The sequence below is a fragment of the Merops nubicus genome, unplaced genomic scaffold (genome assembly GCF_000691845.1).
Source record: "Merops nubicus isolate BGI_N331 unplaced genomic scaffold, ASM69184v1 scaffold12793, whole genome shotgun sequence".
In the NCBI taxonomy this organism is placed as follows: Eukaryota; Metazoa; Chordata; class Aves; order Coraciiformes; family Meropidae; genus Merops; species Merops nubicus.
The window spans coordinates 57,052-74,479 of NW_008598324.1; the positions used below are offsets into that span (position 1 = coordinate 57,052).

General features: G+C 45.3%; 1 protein-coding gene across 1 annotated transcript in view; it reads left to right on the top strand.

Annotated features, from left to right (window-relative positions):
* Positions 1 to 16,782, top strand: part of NRG2 (neuregulin 2) — a gene marked incomplete at its 5' end in the record, with an annotated part of 67,725 nt that extends 50,943 nt beyond the window's left edge. Inside the window, 6 exons of the mRNA XM_008937016.1 lie at positions 4,246 to 4,269; positions 8,634 to 8,736; positions 9,555 to 9,678; positions 10,831 to 10,958; positions 14,559 to 14,783; positions 16,232 to 16,782. Of these exons, the coding sequence (XP_008935264.1) occupies positions 4,246 to 4,269; positions 8,634 to 8,736; positions 9,555 to 9,678; positions 10,831 to 10,958; positions 14,559 to 14,783; positions 16,232 to 16,763 (1,136 nt within the window). The remainder of the gene's footprint in view (positions 1 to 4,245; positions 4,270 to 8,633; positions 8,737 to 9,554; positions 9,679 to 10,830; positions 10,959 to 14,558; positions 14,784 to 16,231) is intronic.
* Positions 16,783 to 17,428: the final 646 nt, after the last annotated feature.

Consider the following 17,428-nt stretch of genomic DNA (forward strand, 5'->3'; position numbering starts at 1 on the left):
TTTCTGTACTTGGACATCCCATGTATTGCTCAGCCCTTATTATGAACACAGTGTCCTCTGTCCCCAGCATCACAGGACTGTCTTGCATTGCCCCCTGTGTCCCCCTGGGGAAGCCTGGACCAGACTGCTGCAAGTATTACTCTTATCAATACAATTTATTACCAGTAGGATGTCTTGATGGTCCTCCATTTTGTTTCACGCCTGTGGAGCATGCTCCATGACCTAGAGAGCTACTCAGAGGAGCCCAAGCGTGTTTCGGGGGAACAATACATGTGGTAACTAAAAATTTTTGTTAAATTGTTGGGCAACCTGAAATCCATGCGAGCACAGGCCAAACTTTCACAGCTGTTTAATAAGGCTTTTATCCTTCTTAATCATCCTATAAGTCTACAGTTTAGTGAGAGCCATCTTGTCTTAAAGTGTTACTTCTATAAGGGTAGTTTAGATTAAGTAGTTTTGCCTGTTCTTCTTTTAAAACAGGCAGAACATGTTACAGAGAAAAACAGTCACACAAAATCATTGCAGATCAAGTAAGTGTAGGACTTTGTCTTCTGTCTGATGATGAGAAAGAAATCCACCACAAAATCTGTGACAGTTGGTCCACAGAGTACCACCCTGCTGGTAGCACCTGTCTAGCTGGATTTTTTCTTTCAATCCCCTTCAGCTGAGTGTCAGCCTTCGGGAGACTTGAGTGTAAGGTCCATGCATCCCTTGATTCTTAAGCAAGCATGCTTTGAACAGCTGAGTGCTACCAGTCTGGGTGATGGGAATCCCATCACCTGAATCCCATACAGATGCATAGCAGCTGAGTTGAAGAGTGCGAAAATCAAACATTTTTGTAATCATTTTTCATTTTTTCTGTTCCTCAGCTCTCCCATGCTTGCTGCCTTGCTCTGTTGGACAGCCTTCTGTCATATACATATGTGGTAGTTAGGTATTTGAACATTTTCAAATTACTGTTCCAGTGTCCTTTGGGATCAACACAGGAGAGTCTAGTTCAGCTTTTAAGTACAAGAGGTAACATAAATGCTGCAAAGTAATGCATTAAAGAGGCCAGTAGATACTGTTTCCTTAGTGCTGATGGCTGCATTAGGAAGAATGGGTTCTATCTTAAGAACAACATTTTCAGAAAGGTTCATCAGGCACATTTGGAATGAGATTTTAAAAAAATAACACGCCCCCACTTCAAATAGCAGGAGTTCAGGGTATCATCCCTGGCTTCTTGCCATGACCAGGGAGACAGAAAGTTGATGATGCGAGAAAAATAATACACCCATTCCCTCAGCCTACAGCTACCATCTCAGTGCTGTCTCACTGTAATTTATTTGCATGGCAGCCTCTGTATATATTGCTTCTAATGGAGCTTGTCTCATGGAAGCTGGAGAGAAGCTTCCTGGCATGTATCAGTCTGTCTCTACAGATGGGATTCATCCATTTAATTTTAGATAACCCAAAGGCTCCCTCTGCCACAAGCCTGGGATACAATAAAATTCTGTATTGCAACCACCTTTATCAGCATGGAGTGAATCACCATCTGGAGGAGCTGAAGGACTTATCTGGACTACATGCTTCCATCTGTGTGGTTAATGGCCACAGCGGGGACATGCCCAAAGTTTTCTAGGCATCCCCAGCAGCCCAGTGTAACTGGGAGGGTGAGTAAAATGCAGAGTGACTGACCTGTTGCAGAACACAATGCAGGTGCTACACATCATGCTGAGAATCTTCTCTTACTAGTAGCAAATATAACCCAAAGCTTTTAAAAGTGTATTACTTTTTCTAATCGACTTCTTAAAAAAGCAAAGGAAACTTCTTTCAAATATGGGACACAGTCAGAATCAGAACTATCTTTTGCTCCAAACCAAAACAAATAATTGTCTCTAGGAGAGATTTCGATTTCTCAGACATGTTTGCTACCAAGTGGTATATTATTGATATAAAACAGGCACGCACTATGTGGTAAGCCATGTCTGTGAAGATGATACCTCTCTGCTGAATGCAGAAAGATTACATTTTGAAGCAATGTTTTTCCTGCAGCTCAGGTCTTCTGAATTGTAATGTCTTATGTTGATTAATTTTGAAGGGGAGAGTCTCTCCCTATTCAATGTGTTCAGTTATGGTTGATAGAGGAGCAATATCTCTAGCCTGAAATGATGGTAAAGAGGTGTTGAGTAGCCACGGATGTCAGATGCAGGAGCATGGGCTGAGGTAAGGCTTCCTCTATCTGTAAAGCTACTGGTGGGTTTGTAGACACAGGCAAGCATGTATATTCCAGCTGCTGCATGGTTGCATGGTTTATCTCCTGCTCAGGTAATCTGTAGCTACGATCCAATGAGCTAGCTGGCTGTCTCTAATCCATGGGGTTGAGAAGCCAGAAGAAACTGCAATTCTGATGTGAGCAGGACTGTGGGAAGGCTGAAGTTCCTCAGGTCCTGCCCAACCCCTCTGTTTGCACAGGCATTTCTGAGTTTGAAAAAAAAAAAAAAAAACATGAAAATGTTCTGAATTGCATCCATTTGTAGCTATAGATGTAGCAGCAAATCCTGGAACAGGCAGAATTGTGGCAGAATAGGGAGTAGGCAGCTATCAAATGGATCGATAGTGCAGGTATACATAGATGAAATTTAATCTTTCTCTACACACATTTGTCATAATATCAGGTGAAAGATTGTGTGTAATGCTAGCTTGCTTTAGGAAAAGGTGTGCTGTGATAACCAAGAGGTGTAGGATGAATGTATTCTGCCCAGTTCTCTGCTGCCCACCACATTGTGTCCACGTCTCTGCCACTTATACAAAATGACTCAGAAGCGCATGGTAGAGTTTGCTGTTCCTTGCACACAAATGTCAGGTGTGAAGCAGAGAGCAGCCAGGTTTTATGACCTTTAATTTATGCAAAATTTAAAAAAACTCAACCCCAACAAAATCCTTCCCCCCCCAGCCCCTTGAACATCAGCACTGATTTGAAGAGAAGAACCTGCTTTAGAAAACGTGTTTACATGTTTTGTAATGATTAGTGCTAATTTCCCCCGCCTAAATTTTGAACAGCATTGCAAAAGAAAGCAAATATTTCTGTGCAGCAAAAAGCAGTTCCTATGGAAAATATAGCAGATAAATCTGGACATCTCCAAGCTGCAAATTATCTTTTGTGTATGGTGATTTGGAACAGCAGAGCTCACTTTTGTGTACAATGGTAAGTATGGAGAACTCTAATGTTCATGTAAGAAAAACTGTCTTTAGGTGAGGCCTATAACAGGGAAAATTAATAAAATTCAAGATACCCGTTTTGGATAACTGTGCTGTTGATTGATTACGTAAACTACTTTGCTTAGCACTATCTCTGCAGGATGAACTGCAATCTTACTTGTAACGAATATGAAAGCAGATGCTCCAATTTGTGCTTTTTTCAGCACTCTTGTTCTTCCTAAAACCATGCAGAACCACAGCAGAACTGCAATTTGGAAGATTGCAGACTTGAGGGACACTTTCAGTGTCACTTGTGCTTTTAGATCTGCAAGGGATTCATTGCCTCGCCTGGGCAACTAATCACTTGCAGCATCAGTGGTTCAACTGCAGACCTGTACTGCCAAGAACAGTGCTCACACAACTGCCACACCGTCAGGTAATTTACAGGCAACGCTGCCAGAAGATGCTGTGCATCTGAGACCAGACCTGAGGTCGTGGGCAGCAGAATCCTGCTGGTGGGTCTCAGGGCTCTGCGCCCATGCCCACATTGCCCAGTGCTCTTCTTTGGTGCACAGGCTCCTGGGCAGAGAGGGGCATATGACACCATGCAGGGCATATTTTGCCTGTAGAAAGTGAATGAATGGCTTTTTCTAGGTTTGTGTAGTCGCTATGTGTTTTGACCTGTCAGGAGTTGTTTCAGAACAAGTGTACCTTTTCTTTTTTCTTTTTTTTAATTTGATATTTTTTTTTTCTGCCTAAACTGTGAATTCCATACCAGGTACTAACAAACATGGCTCATCTCAAAAGAATTCATAATTAACTAAAGGAATTCATAATTAACTTTCACTGCAATTTGTTTGGGTTTTTCTTTATGTAAGATAAAAGCTCTGGTGGGAATTTGAAATGCTCTGAAGCATACACTGTCTTCTGTGTAACTGCTGCTGAGCCTACAGAAAAGCTAACCTGCTGTAACTGCACAGTGTGTGTGTTTGTATATTAGAGATCTCTGACAGACCTGTTTTTCTTTTTCTCTTTCTCTTCCTTGTCTTCTTTCTGCAATGGCAGAGCATCTTGGATTTGAATTAAAGGGTATGGAACAACCATTCATTTATTAATCAGAAGCCATTAAGAGCTGCCCACATTATATTTATGGCTTTAATGGGATGATTAAAAAATCAGCTGTTCTGTTCTCCTCCCTGGCACCAAGATAGAAGTTTGGATTAAAAAAAAAATAAAAAATAAAAAAAGGAAAACACAAAATCTAAACGTAAACTGTAAAAATGGATGTGTATTTTTAGCAGCACTTTTTTCTTTGTTCCAAGCAGCAGCCTGGTGTGTGTGGCGTGACTGGGATGTTCCAATTGCCATACGTCTCCTCACTCAACATGCTTTTGTGTATTTAACTGAAAAGCTGGAGTTTGTGTCCATCCAAAAGGTTGCCAGCAGGCACAGCTTGGGAACGGGCAGGCATTCCATGAAAGTGCAGGCAAGTTTTAGGCAGATCAGGGATTTTATAGAAATTGCCATCCTACATACACTAACCTCTGCTGGATCCTATGAAGGGTCAAAAGGAGTTTTGCTGTTCCTCCCAAAGGTCAGTGGCTTATTTCAGCTCTTGACCAGGAAGAAATGGTTCCAAGAATGAGACAAGTTAGGCTAGAAATCAGTGAGCCCAGGGAAAGCCCATAGCCTCCCTTGAGTGTGGAGGGTATAATGTTGAACATCATGGTGACAAGCTGAAGTTTGGAAAATTATTGCAAAACTTAAATGCTTTTTAAAATACCCTCTTTGGGCAATTACCTGATCCTGCCCAGTTGCTCATAACCATATTATTTTTCTCCATTTCTCCTCAGTCTGCTTTTAGAAATATATCAAGTATCTCTTGAGTAAGCACCTGGGAAATCAAATCCTTAGTGCTAGGTTTTCCTTGAGCGTACAGGTCAACCGCAGGGAGGGCTTGGTCAGGTGAGAGCAGAGAGATTTGTCTTTAGCACTTCACTGAAAAGCATTAACCCAGCAATATCAGGCAGAGCAGATCTTCATATAAAGGTGCTTCAATTCCCTTTGCTACAGGTATGGGGACATCTGCCTTTCACTTCTGGAACCTAAATTGTCTTCTCGAGTCCCTGAGATGGAGGGACATGCACTAGCTGAAGCTGGAGAAAGTTGTTTCCTTTGGTTTTTGCATTCCTGAACCACCAAGGCTGGGGTGAATCCCCCAGCAGTTCTTCCCTGCGGCAGAAAATGTGTGCATTTTGTGGTCAGGTGTTTCAGAGAAAGTGGTGCTGCTAATGCTAATACACTTAAACTTTAAAATTGAGGATTTTTGACATCCCTTTTTTGTTGACCTTTTGTCCTTTTCCTCATCCATTCTCAATGTCGTCACAGAACCGCACACATCCTGTTCCCAGTCTGCAGTCGTCTCTGTCATTCGTCTTTCACTTTCATGCGTTGCTGTGACACCCATGGCTGGACTGTGATTCTGTCGGCATTATGTGGCACCACATGGTTTGTTCATAGTGTTTGCTGCTGTAGAGTGACGATGCTGCTGATGAAGATGTGGTGTTTGTAGAGCATAGAGACACAAGCGGACAAGTCTTGCTGAAGGATCTTAACCTTCTCAAATACAAAATTGTAGTGTGCATTCTCATATTTTCTTTCTGTCACTGTTGAGATGGTTTTGTGCAACATGAAGATACTACATTATTTAGCATCATCTGTAATGAAATGTTAGGAGCCAAGCTAAATTACTATCAGTGGGCCTTTTAATATTTAGTTTTGCAGCAGAGACGCACAGCCTCACACTTCACTGCTTCACATAGCAGAGCTGTCAGCTTGACGCAGAAGCTAAACCTGCATTTCTGATAAAATTAAATGAATTTTTGATGAAATTGAAACATTCCCCATGCAATTCAGGTGAAGGTTCAGGAAAGTCAGACATGCCAGAGTCAGGGTCCCATGCTAGACAGGATTACCAAAACAGAGGCTGTGATTTGAGCCTTGGATGAAAAAAAATGGTCATGTGGGTAATGGGTAGAAAACACCAAACCAAACCCCAATTTGATGGCTGTGTTCTTTCTCTCTGCTTCATGGTTGAAAGGGAATGATTTAAGCATGACCAAAAAAAAAATTTGTAGTAAAAAACGTAGCTAGTGAAGAATCTTTGAAAATATTTTCTTAATGGTTGGGTCCATGGTGGAGACAGACCAACTGCCCAGCCTTTTTGGTTTTTTTTTTTTTTGCTAAAAATATTTTTTTTGCTGGGTAGTAGCAAAATTCTTGCCTGGTGCCATCCATAACCAGGACATGACCCGAGCTGGTTCTTCTCATTCTGATAAATTCTCTGAAACTCCCACCTGAAGAAAAGAGCTGTACACTGGAATCCAGGTCCCAAAGGTATGCAAGAGCAAGAAAACTTGTCTGCCGTGCTTGCTGATGCCTGGAATAGGGCATCTGTGGAAGGAAAGGGCATCACCGAGGGAGATGTTTCACCCCAGAGTGATTCTTTCCCCTTGCGAGCTCCACCTGGTTCCTTGTAGCAAAACACAAGGAGTACAAGGTCGGGCAGCACCCGGGCCCTGTCTATGAGCAGATCTCAGGCCATACAGGCTCTTCCTCTGAGAAGTGTGCAACCAGCTGGTAATACTGCTGGTGGAGCAGTAACTTTGAGCCCAGGTGAGATCCATGGCCTGGATCCTGGTCCACACCACGACGGAGCTGGAGTTTAGGAGAGTCTCAGCTGCCCACCTCTCTAGTGACTGTAGGACATTGCAACTCCACCAGCACCCTGAACACTTTATGAAGCCAAAAGTCAGTGCACAAACAAAATGGATGGAAATCTGTTTCTTTGAACTGCAGGTTTGCTGCACAGGCATGAAGCAGGCTCTGCTGGTTGTATTTTGCATCTTCATGCCAGGGCTCTCATTCTTAGGCCTTGTTTAACAAATCTTTCTCATTCTTTTGAGAGCTATAAAGAAGTCAACATTTTCCCTAACATTTTTGGTTTTCTTCCCAAAATGCTTTTTCCTTCTTAAAATGGCAAGCTGAAAATAGTCTAAATATCCCATTATCTGGAATGTTTCTTTCCTTCCTCCTTGCTTTTTTTGCTAAAGTTTAGTCCCAGGGGTTTCTGGGACAAGACCTATTTCTTTTCTCATTTTGTATTTGATTGTTTGGTAGCACTGGGGATATTACACAGTCTGTTCAAGGAATTTAGTGTGGCATGGTGAACCATGCTGAGCACAGCAACCATGACATGAGTTTTATTGCCTACTCTATATGGAAAAATGTTTCAATGAATATTAAAGAAGGCACAAACCTCAGTAACTTTAAGACGTAGTATGGGGGTGAGAGGACACCATTCATAGACGCTGAACTAAAATCCTCATGGCAGCTGTACACTCAACGCTTCTCTCAGTCATCTAGCTGGAGAACCATATTGCCTCTGCCAATCTCAGTGGAGGTGGCTGGATGTTGGCGAGAAGAGCATCTGCTCTGGTGTAGCCACACAGGAAGATGTGTCCTCACTGTGCAGTTCCTGCCTAGTTGTAGTTCTGTTACACTGCAAGTGACATCCTCACGTTTCCTTGGAGCTTTGATTGATGGGAATGAATCACCTCACTTCCAGCGTGGTCTGGGTTTTGATGCAAGTGACCGACTTTTCTGGTTTGAAAGGTGGTCCATGACAAATAGTGATATTTGAGAGAAGTAGCAGCACGCTGCTTGAATTTCGTGTGTGCATCTGAGTTACCTGATGCAACGGAATTAATTGCTTCCTAGGGTTTCATTAAAACTTCATAATGGTAATTGATTACTGTATTTTAATTACTCCACTCCCTTTTCTTTGTATAATGCACTATCACTTTCCCATCCTCATTCTGCTTTTTGAGTGTTTTAGGATGTCCCTTTCAGCACCTACATGCTTTGGGGCCTATTGCTTGGTGGTTTCTAGCACACCACTGAGCTCCAGGGCATGCAGCCGCTGCAAGGAAAAAGCAGAGAGCCTGTGATGACAGCATCACAGGGCGTGCATGTACGTGGTGAGTGGGGGATGCTTGGGGACTTCCTTGGTAGGCTACTCAGTTACCGAGAAGGGGGGGTCTGCTGGAAGGGAGAGGAGAGTTGTGGGGCTTTTTGAGATTAGTCATGGAGTTATGCTGTGGGAAGAGAAAGTAGGAAGTGTCTTTGAGTACAGAAGGGGCGAACTGTTAAGTGAGAGAGAGAAAACGTGCAGAGAGAGACAAAAGGAGTGAAGGTCGTTTGAGGGTTCAGTAAGGTTGGGCCAGCTGGTCTCAGGTTTGGGGCAGCTAGTAGAGATAGGCAGTGGATTGGTAGGAGGTCTGACCAAGCCCTCTTCTCCATCTTACCCACATGCAGTGCTGGTTCCTGTGCAGCCAGATGCATCCCTGGTGCTGGAGCCCATTTGTAACTCGTTTCTTTCTCTCCATTTGCAGAAGCAGAAGAGCTCTACCAGAAGAGAGTTTTAACCATTACAGGAATCTGTGTTGCCTTGCTTGTGGTGGGAATCGTCTGTGTGGTAGCTTACTGTAAGACCAAGTGAGTATGGATGGTAACAGACAATAACTGGCCAGAGGTTACTGAGTGGTCATGTTTATGCTTCATGCTTTCATGCTTTTTGCCCAGATATTATTTTAAGGAGATATTATGCTGTGGCATTCCCAGGAAGGTCTCATGAAGGAAGCCAGTGAAGCCATCTACCAGGCTGTGGCTAAGCAGGATATTTTCCTTGGACCATTTGGTTACCCCTCAAATCAGCATCATTTTGCCCAGTCAGGTGATGCTGTTACTGGGAACAGCTGTCCCCTAAAAAGCAGCTCATCTCCTGACTCTGGGCTGTGGTGCAGGAGCTCTGGGCTCAGCTATCTGTATTTCAAGGACTTTCAGAGCAGTCTTGATGGAACAAAAGGTTTGGATATCTGTTTTATGGACAAGCTTCCCTGCCTGGATGGCACTTTTTTCCCTGCTTAGCCTGCATCTCACCTCAGTTCTGGGTGCCCCTGGGATGTGGGCAGTCTTGTGGAGTGGATGCCCTCCCAGAGGCACAGGTAGACTTTGTGCTTAACGCAGGACAGGTCAAGTTCCTTGGCACCAAGGCCAAGCCAGGACCTGCTTCCCCTTTTCATTCTCCCTGCTTTTCACCTCTACTTCCAGCACCATGATGCCCCTGGCTCCACCGCATTGTGTTGGGTCTTTTCTTGCAAAAGAGGACCTTGAACCTTTCCACAAGTATCACTGAAACATCAAGTGTGTCGAAGACTTGCCTTGTCTATCATCTGCATCCCCCAGGTGTCTCTGTGGGGAGAGAGCCCCATGAGAGAAGTCTTCCTAACAGATTTTTCCTTTCTGTTTTAAAGGAAACAAAGAAAGCAAATGCATAATCATTTACGGCAGAACATGTGCCCGGCCCATCAGAACAGGAGCCTTGCAAATGGGCCAAGCCATCCACGTTTGGATCCTGAGGAAATCCAAATGGCTGATGTAAGACCTTTTGTCTCCACCTCCCTGCATGTTACAGAGTGCCTGTTTTCTGCTGGGGGTTTGACATGGCTGTGTGCGCTTACACACTTGTGTACATATGCATGAAGAGCAAAACACTAACAAACTTCAACAAAAAGATAAGGTTCTCCATAGAAACATCACCAAAATCAACATCTGAAGGAAGATGTGATTTTACTTTGAAGCACAGGATGAGATTAGGGCATTTGGGACAGGTTTGTTTTGGTGAAGCAAGCGTGATCCTATTTTCCTCTGAGAGAGATGTTCCCGATGTTTCCTGTTTATTAAGCTACTCTGTCAAGCCTCACTTTGAAGCACAACCAATGTGATCAACGTGGCAGTAGCAGAAACTGCTGTGGGGACCATGTCATGCTGAAGCATGTCATGGTGATCTCTGGTCAGAACTGCACTATCCCACCTGGTCTTACCAAGAGTTACATCCTGGGCAAAGTGGGATGTCCTGGTGATGTGCCGGTATCATGCCAATGACAACTTCTCAGAATTTAGGATTGGATCCAGAAGGGCAGTTCAGCCACCCTCGTGACTTTGATCACAGGAGAATCCCATCAAACTCTGTGAGCTCAACAGGACTGCCAACGTGCTTAAGTGCCTTGCTGGACCAAGACACTGAAAGGGGTCAGAAGAAGGGAAGGGGAAGGCAGACCCAAAAGAAAAGAAGTACTGATGGAAATGAGTGCAATGAATCACTTGCAGGCTCTACTGGGTCACCCTGTGGATGGTAAAATTTAGCTAGGTTGAGTCTCAGCCATGAAGGAAGAGGGAAAGACAATTTCTAAGAACCACAGCCCTCTGACCCTAAAGTACTGACTCCCTCAGAGAACTTAGTGACCTTGTGAAAAGCAGTTAGCTGAAGGAATATCTCAGCATAAATATTTGGATTACACTTGTTTCTGTAGGACTCATGTCTTTTGCAGATTTCATGTGGTTGTCTTTTTGCTGGTACTCTGTCAAGTGTATAACCTCCTGTGAGCAGGGATGTTTTTCTGCTCAGTAGCTACCTGTGGTACCACTGTCCTCTGGGGAACCCCTTGATTCTTCAGACCCTTCTGAAATCTCCATGCCACAGCACTGGCAAGCTGGTGGCTGATCTGTGTGATTCTTCATATTTTACAGTATATTTCTAAGAATGTTTCTGCCACCGAGCATGTGATCCGAAGGGAAACAGAGACAACCTTTTCGGGAAGTCACTCCTGCTCCCCGTCTCATCACTGCTCCACAGCCACTCCAACGTCCAGTCAGAGGTGATGTATAACATTTTCCCTTGAACTTTCTCCTGCTTTCTGCCTTAGGATGCTGTGGGATTCAAAGCCAGTAAAAAGTTTTCCTTTCACCTTCCTTTCTGTTTTCACTTGATGTTTGGCACTACACTGGCATAGAGACCATGTCAGCACTGTGGGTCGCTAGGAGGAAATTAAGTTGTGCTTTCATGCTTTGCACAGACACAAACAGGAGAATGCATCTAGGAAATGTATTGCAAGTTGTGTTTGCAGCCACACTGGACACTTGCAATAATTCATTAAAGCGCACACATGTTATTCATTTCATACTTGATACATTTAGAATGTATTTGCCTTGTAGAAGTCAAAGTACACAAAAAAACCCCACTCCTGTGCAATTTATCACAGTCCAGAAAGTTGCATTAGAATCTCAGCCTCTGAGATGATGACACCTCTTTCATTGGAAGTCTTTCTGAAGCTCTCAGGAAAACTGAGGCTAGCAGGCAAGTACCAATAATTCTTGCCACAGAAGACGAAGCATAGTTTATTTTTTTTTTTACATTCCAAAATAGCCATCAGAGGGAAGAACAGCATGACTTGGAAGGAGATGTTCTCATGTTTTTGAAAGCATTTAAATAGCAGATGGGAATTCCCTTTTTTTGTGATATCCAGAAAAGTCCTTCAGATGCACTAGAGAAAGTCCTGTGCTGTTTTGAGTTTGGATGTTCAGGTTCCTCCTCTAACATAGACACTTCTTCCAGTAAATGATGGTGTTTCTCTAGGAGCGCACTTGCCTTTGAAGAAGTGCAGGGGGGGCATATCTGCAGCCTGTCAATGACATATAGATTACATTGCATTGACGTTATAAAATGAAAGTTGTCCTGGCTTATTTATTTAATTAGTCCAATGTGTTTGTCTCTATTTGCCCAGGAAGCAATTAATCCTTTCAGCTAAAACTCAAAGATGGCTCCTAGCAGGTTTCTTCAAGGTTCAACCATTCATCAGGGATGAGCGAGTACCCTCAGTGTATAGTGCGTCAGACCAGCTTCAGATATTGAACTTAGGTTTTCAGGTGAATTCCTCCCCAGACTCCTCTGGCTAGACCTCCAAAAGTAGAGAGGGAGCCAAGAATGCCTTTCTGGGCTGGAAACAACTGCCTTTGTCCAGGGGAATCCTACCCCTGGTGAGACAGACAGTGCTTTTTCCATTTTTATTTTTTTTTTAATTCGTACACTGCAGCCCAGCCCTGGCAAGGTGTGTGCAGGCTTGAGGCAGGCATCCAGAGGCTCCTGTGCCTGCAGAGCTACACCTTGCTGGACTTCCATGCTCACTTCAAAGTCCTGTCACCCCAGGGCCAACTCTGGGCACCTTCTGAAGATGCAAAGGTGTGTCTGAAGGGCAGCATTAACACAGGACAGCTGTAGGGAGGCACCTACCTTGCATAGCCTCCAGTCCTGGCTACCTGCCGCCTACTCTTCCTGAGTCAAGTGCAGCAAGCATGTGTTTCTTGAAGTCATGCCAGAGGCAAACTACTGGCGTAATCAGGCTCCATTTCACTTGATCAGTGCCTCTAATGAGGACGCTGTTTGAAGTTATAAATGAGTGTGGTGGTTGCAGCCGAGCATGTGCTTGGAGCCATCAATAATTAACAAGTTCTTGGGAAGTCTTAGTGATGCTTGCTTTCCTCTGCAACCCCCCACCTAAATCCTCTGCCAGCACAGCTCTGTCTGATGCAGATTGTAAGTTCAGGGTTGTTGCTCCAATATATTAATGAATATCTAATACATTTAACATATTTCTGCTATAGAGAGGGGCCACTCTGGTAGCCATGGTGCAAGTGGGCCCCTGGTGTGAGGATGGCCACACGCACCCCTGGTGAGTCTTTGTGGGATATATTCTTTGCACCGAGATATCCTGGTTTGAGGTAGAACAGAGCTGATTCTGTTCAATGATTTTAACTTTTCAGCTCAAGCTCTTCTAATTAACTGCACTGTCTGAAGTTAGCAGCGTGTTTTTGCAGACTGTCTGCTTTTAGCAAGGATAACACTCCATGCTTAGAGTTACTGCCAGGGATTGGTGAAAAGAAAAAAAAAAGTTGATATTCTCTCAACAGAGTGTACCAGAATTTAAACTCTTCAGGCAGTTTATCAGAGCTCCGCTCGTGCCCCATGTTAGGCGCCAACAAATCTGTCGTGGTTCGGAGTCAGGGCGCCAATAAATCTGTCGTGGTTTGGGGTCAGGGTACCAATAAATCTGTCGTGGCTTGCAGTCAGGACAGCCCCCAGACTAGTAACAGAACCCCCCGTCACCCCTGCCTCAAAGGGAAAGAGAAAAGGAATAAGGGAGAGAGACTTATTGATAGAAAAGTTAAACAGCTTTAATTCTACCACTAATAAGAATAGTAATAATGATAACAGAATATGTACAAATATATCTATAAAGCCAGTATCAAACCCAGCTCCCCCCTGATGGCAACATGTCACTGTCACCCCCGGCTGGGGAGCAGCCCCCGGGGGAAAGCCCCAGCCTGGACTCAGCCAGACAGTGACTGGGTACAAGAGCTGGATGCTGGAACTCAGGATCAAAGGCAGAATGGACAGAGTCCTCCTCAGATACCGGCCACTGCAGGAGCAGCAGAAGTGATGAAGAAGGTAGAAGGTAGATTGAAGGGTGATTGAAAGGCTTGCCCCTTGTGATCCCTCAGCTTTTATACTGAATATGAGGGATATGGGATGGAATACACCATTGGTGAATCTTGTGGTCACTTCTCTTGTCCACTCCTCCCTGCAGGTGGAACTTTACTTGCTGGCCCCCTCCGTGTGGGATACAAGCTTAGCAGTGACCTTGGTCTGCACACCAATCCTGGCAGTAACTCTAAACATGGAGTGTTACCACTACTAAAAGCAGACAGCCTGTGAAAACACGCTGCTAATGTCAGACAGTGCAGTTAATTAGAAGAGCTTTAGCTGAAAAGTTAAAATCATTGATCAGCTCAGTTCTATTCTACTGCAAACCAGGACACAAGACTAGGACATGTGGAGCTCCAAGTGCTGACCAAGGCCTACCCAACATATGACAGTTTTTGTCTAGGACCTTTAAATTGCCTTGCTGCCAAAATCTTTTATAAACTAGTGAAAGCTGAACATCTAGATATACCTTTGGTATGCTCTTCTCTGCTGATGACAGAGTAATTTTGAGTGCTTTTTTTCTTGCTCCTTTCTGGTAGGAGCTGTCACTTGCCTAGGCAGGCTGCACATTTGAAGATCCTTTGCAGACCTGTCTTGGCACAGCCAGTGCATTGCTCCACACCCAGAACACTTTTCAAGCACAAAGCAGAATTGCTCTGTCCTCCCTCCAGAGGCTGTCCCATCCTGTCCTTGTCCAGCAGGAAGTAGTGTGTAAAAAATACCTGGTATGAACTGGTGTGCCTTTCTTTTTCATATTTTCAAGAAGTAACAAAGAAAGGTAGGGTTGGGAAGTTGGGCATCCCTGGCCAGATGTATCCCAGTGAGAAAGAGAAAGACGACCCCAGAGGAGCAAAAGAACTGTACCTGCATGCAGCTTTTTGGAGAAGATCTTGCCGGGGATTCCTTGCTCACTGTCCACATGGGGTTTGGTCCACAGACATGAAAGCCACACCTGGAGCTTGGAGCGAACAGAGAGTCTGACTTCAGATTCCCAGTCTGGGATAATGCTGTCCTCAGTGGGAACCAGTAAATGCAACAGCCCTGCATGCATGGAGGCACGGGCTCGCCGCGGGGCTGCCTTCTGCATCGAGGACTCACGGAGGCCCATGACTCAGTATCGTGACTCAGTGGATTCTCTGCGGGACTCACCGCACAGCGAGAGGTCAGACCCCACTCTTTGGTGCCATCCTAGCACATCAGAGGCAAGCCATGCCTTCTGTGCTGCACATAAATTGTTTGCCTCTGCCCAGCCCTAGAACAGTATTCCTGTGGTAGCACTGGAGAAACTCCATCTCTAGTCTCACCAGAGGAAGCCACTACCTCAGGAGGCCACTCTGATAGGGGCAGCAGCAAGCACTGCACCCTGCTCGTTTGGTGGCGATGTAGGTTTGGAGCACAGGGATGGGAGGAGCAGAAAAAGCCTGGCTGCAGTCAACAACTGGTGAAGAAAAAGTGGCTGAAAGTAACCCTGGGCAGCTTGGTGGGCTGGCAGCTCAAGCAGGGTATGGTCCTCAGGTATGTGGGGAAAAGATATGTCCTCAGCATAGTCTTGAATGGCTGGTGAACAAGGGTTCTGTGTGTGGGCACAGCCATGGGACAGGACTGTGTATGACCCAGCCTTCTGGGGAACACAACTGCAGAGCTGAGGCACCATCAGTCAGTGAGAGGCAGCAGCAGTCATCCTCTTCCCAAGTCTGTTTCCCCACGGTGTAGAAATACACCTCCACCCTTGCTCCAGCCCTTTGTGGTTAGCCATGGGCATCTCTGGGTGGCCATGTGGACACTTTTGGGCAGTTACCCTTCTAGGCAGCAGGACGTGTCCATGGGGCAGAGGAGAAAGGCAGCACCTCCTGCTATCTCATTCCTGTCCCTGGTCCATTCAGGCAGACTGACCTAGCTCATAGAGATGTCTCATACTTCAGGAGATACTCAGATAAAACAGCACTGGCTGAGTCAGGAAGCCTGGGCAGCCTGACGTGAGCAAAGACATCAATTGTCACTACCGAGAGGAAATGAAATCTGCTCCTTAGGAAGAGGTGATGCTGGGAAGGAAGGATTGTGTGGAGAGGGGCTTGACCAGATCTGGGTTGCCATGCTGATGTTGTCACTAAAATAGATGAAAGCAGTAGATGCCTTTTTGAGACACAAGATTTTTCCTAAGTTACAGGAAAAGGTGCCTAGGCTTTCCTCATCTGTGACCTGGGCAGGGGGAGGGCATTTCAAGGGACCTTCCTGGGAGACACACCTCAAAGTTCCAGAGGGAACAGAAAGCAGCTGGCTGGCAGATGAGATGCAGGGAATTCTTGACGGAGCCTCCTGGGGGATGCTGCTAGGTTTGCAGTGATGTGGAGTGGGAATTGCACATTGAGTCCTTTGGGAGAAGCAGTGCTGGGATGCACAGTGCATGGTGCCCAAGCATCCACCGAAGCAAGCAGCTCATCCTTCTGTCGCCCAGTGGTACAATGTCCCTCTACCTGGTTCCCCAGGAGATGCTGAGCTCAGGGACTGGGTGCACTGTTGGCCTCATGGGTCCCCGTTCAGCAGAGCACAGGAGCAGATGGAGGTTTTGGGGGTTGTTCTGTCTCCAAATGGAGGTGTTGCTTTTTTCAGGTACGTGTCGGCCTTGACCACACCAGCTCGCCTGTCGCCTGTTGACTTCCATTATTCGATGACCACACAGGTGCCCACCTTTGAGATCACCTCCCCGAACTCAGCACACGCCGTGTCCCTGCCGCCAGCAGCCCCCATCAGCTTCCGCGTGGAGGAACAGCAGCCCCTCCTGCGGCGGTACCAGCTCGCCTTCCAGGACACGCAGAGGTATGACAGCTACTACCAAAGGAAGACCTACCTAAATGACAGCATGGGGAGCCTGCCCTCCAGCCCCTTCCGCATCACGGAGGACGACGAGTACGAGACGACGCAGGAGTACGTCACAGCACTAGAGCAGCCAAAGAAAACAGCCGGCAGCAACAGGCGGTGGAAAAAATCCAAACTGAACGGGCACATCCCTCACAGAGCCAGAGCTGTTCGGGACTCCTTCTCCTTGAGCAGCGCCTCTTACAGCGAGTCTGACGAGGAGCTGGTGGCCGAGAGCACGCCGTTCCTAAGCACTCAGAACAATGAGGCGGTGCTCACAGAGTAAGTGGACAGCCCGTCTCACCCCCCCTGCAGCAGGCACAGCACCCATGGGGAGAGCGGGCACAGCAGCCTGGTGCACACGACGCCCAAACCCGACCCAGACCCGCTCTAGGCGCCTCCCAGACTCCCGCGACCGCAGATGTAAAACCCGCATGGAGGAGGGTGAGGAGGGAGATGAGACGAGACAAAACAAAACAAAAAATAAATATTTTTATTTTATATAAAAGAGGAAAAAAATATAACAAATAAAATGTTTTATTTTCATTTTAGCAAAGTTGTCTTATAATAGCTAACAACAATGACTTTTTTATAGGGAAACTCTATTTATATGTAATGTCTTGATTTACAGCTTCCAAGAAAAAAAAAAAAAGTAAAAAAAAAAAAAAAAAAGAAAAGAAAACAAACAATAAAGTTAAAAAAAGAAGTGGGCCAATTTTTGACTACTTAAAAATAGAAAACAACAAAACTATCGTGGTGCCTTTTGCCGTATGCTAGTGCTGGGATTCATGCTGAGGATTCTGTTTCAGTAGCATTTTTAAGATCATAGTTTTTTGTTTGGGAGACAACCTATCACAAGGGTGCTCTTCCACTGGAAGAAAACAGCCTCACCTCTTTGCCCCATACCCTGCTATTAATGATCTTATTCTTTATGGTATCGTTTAAACATAC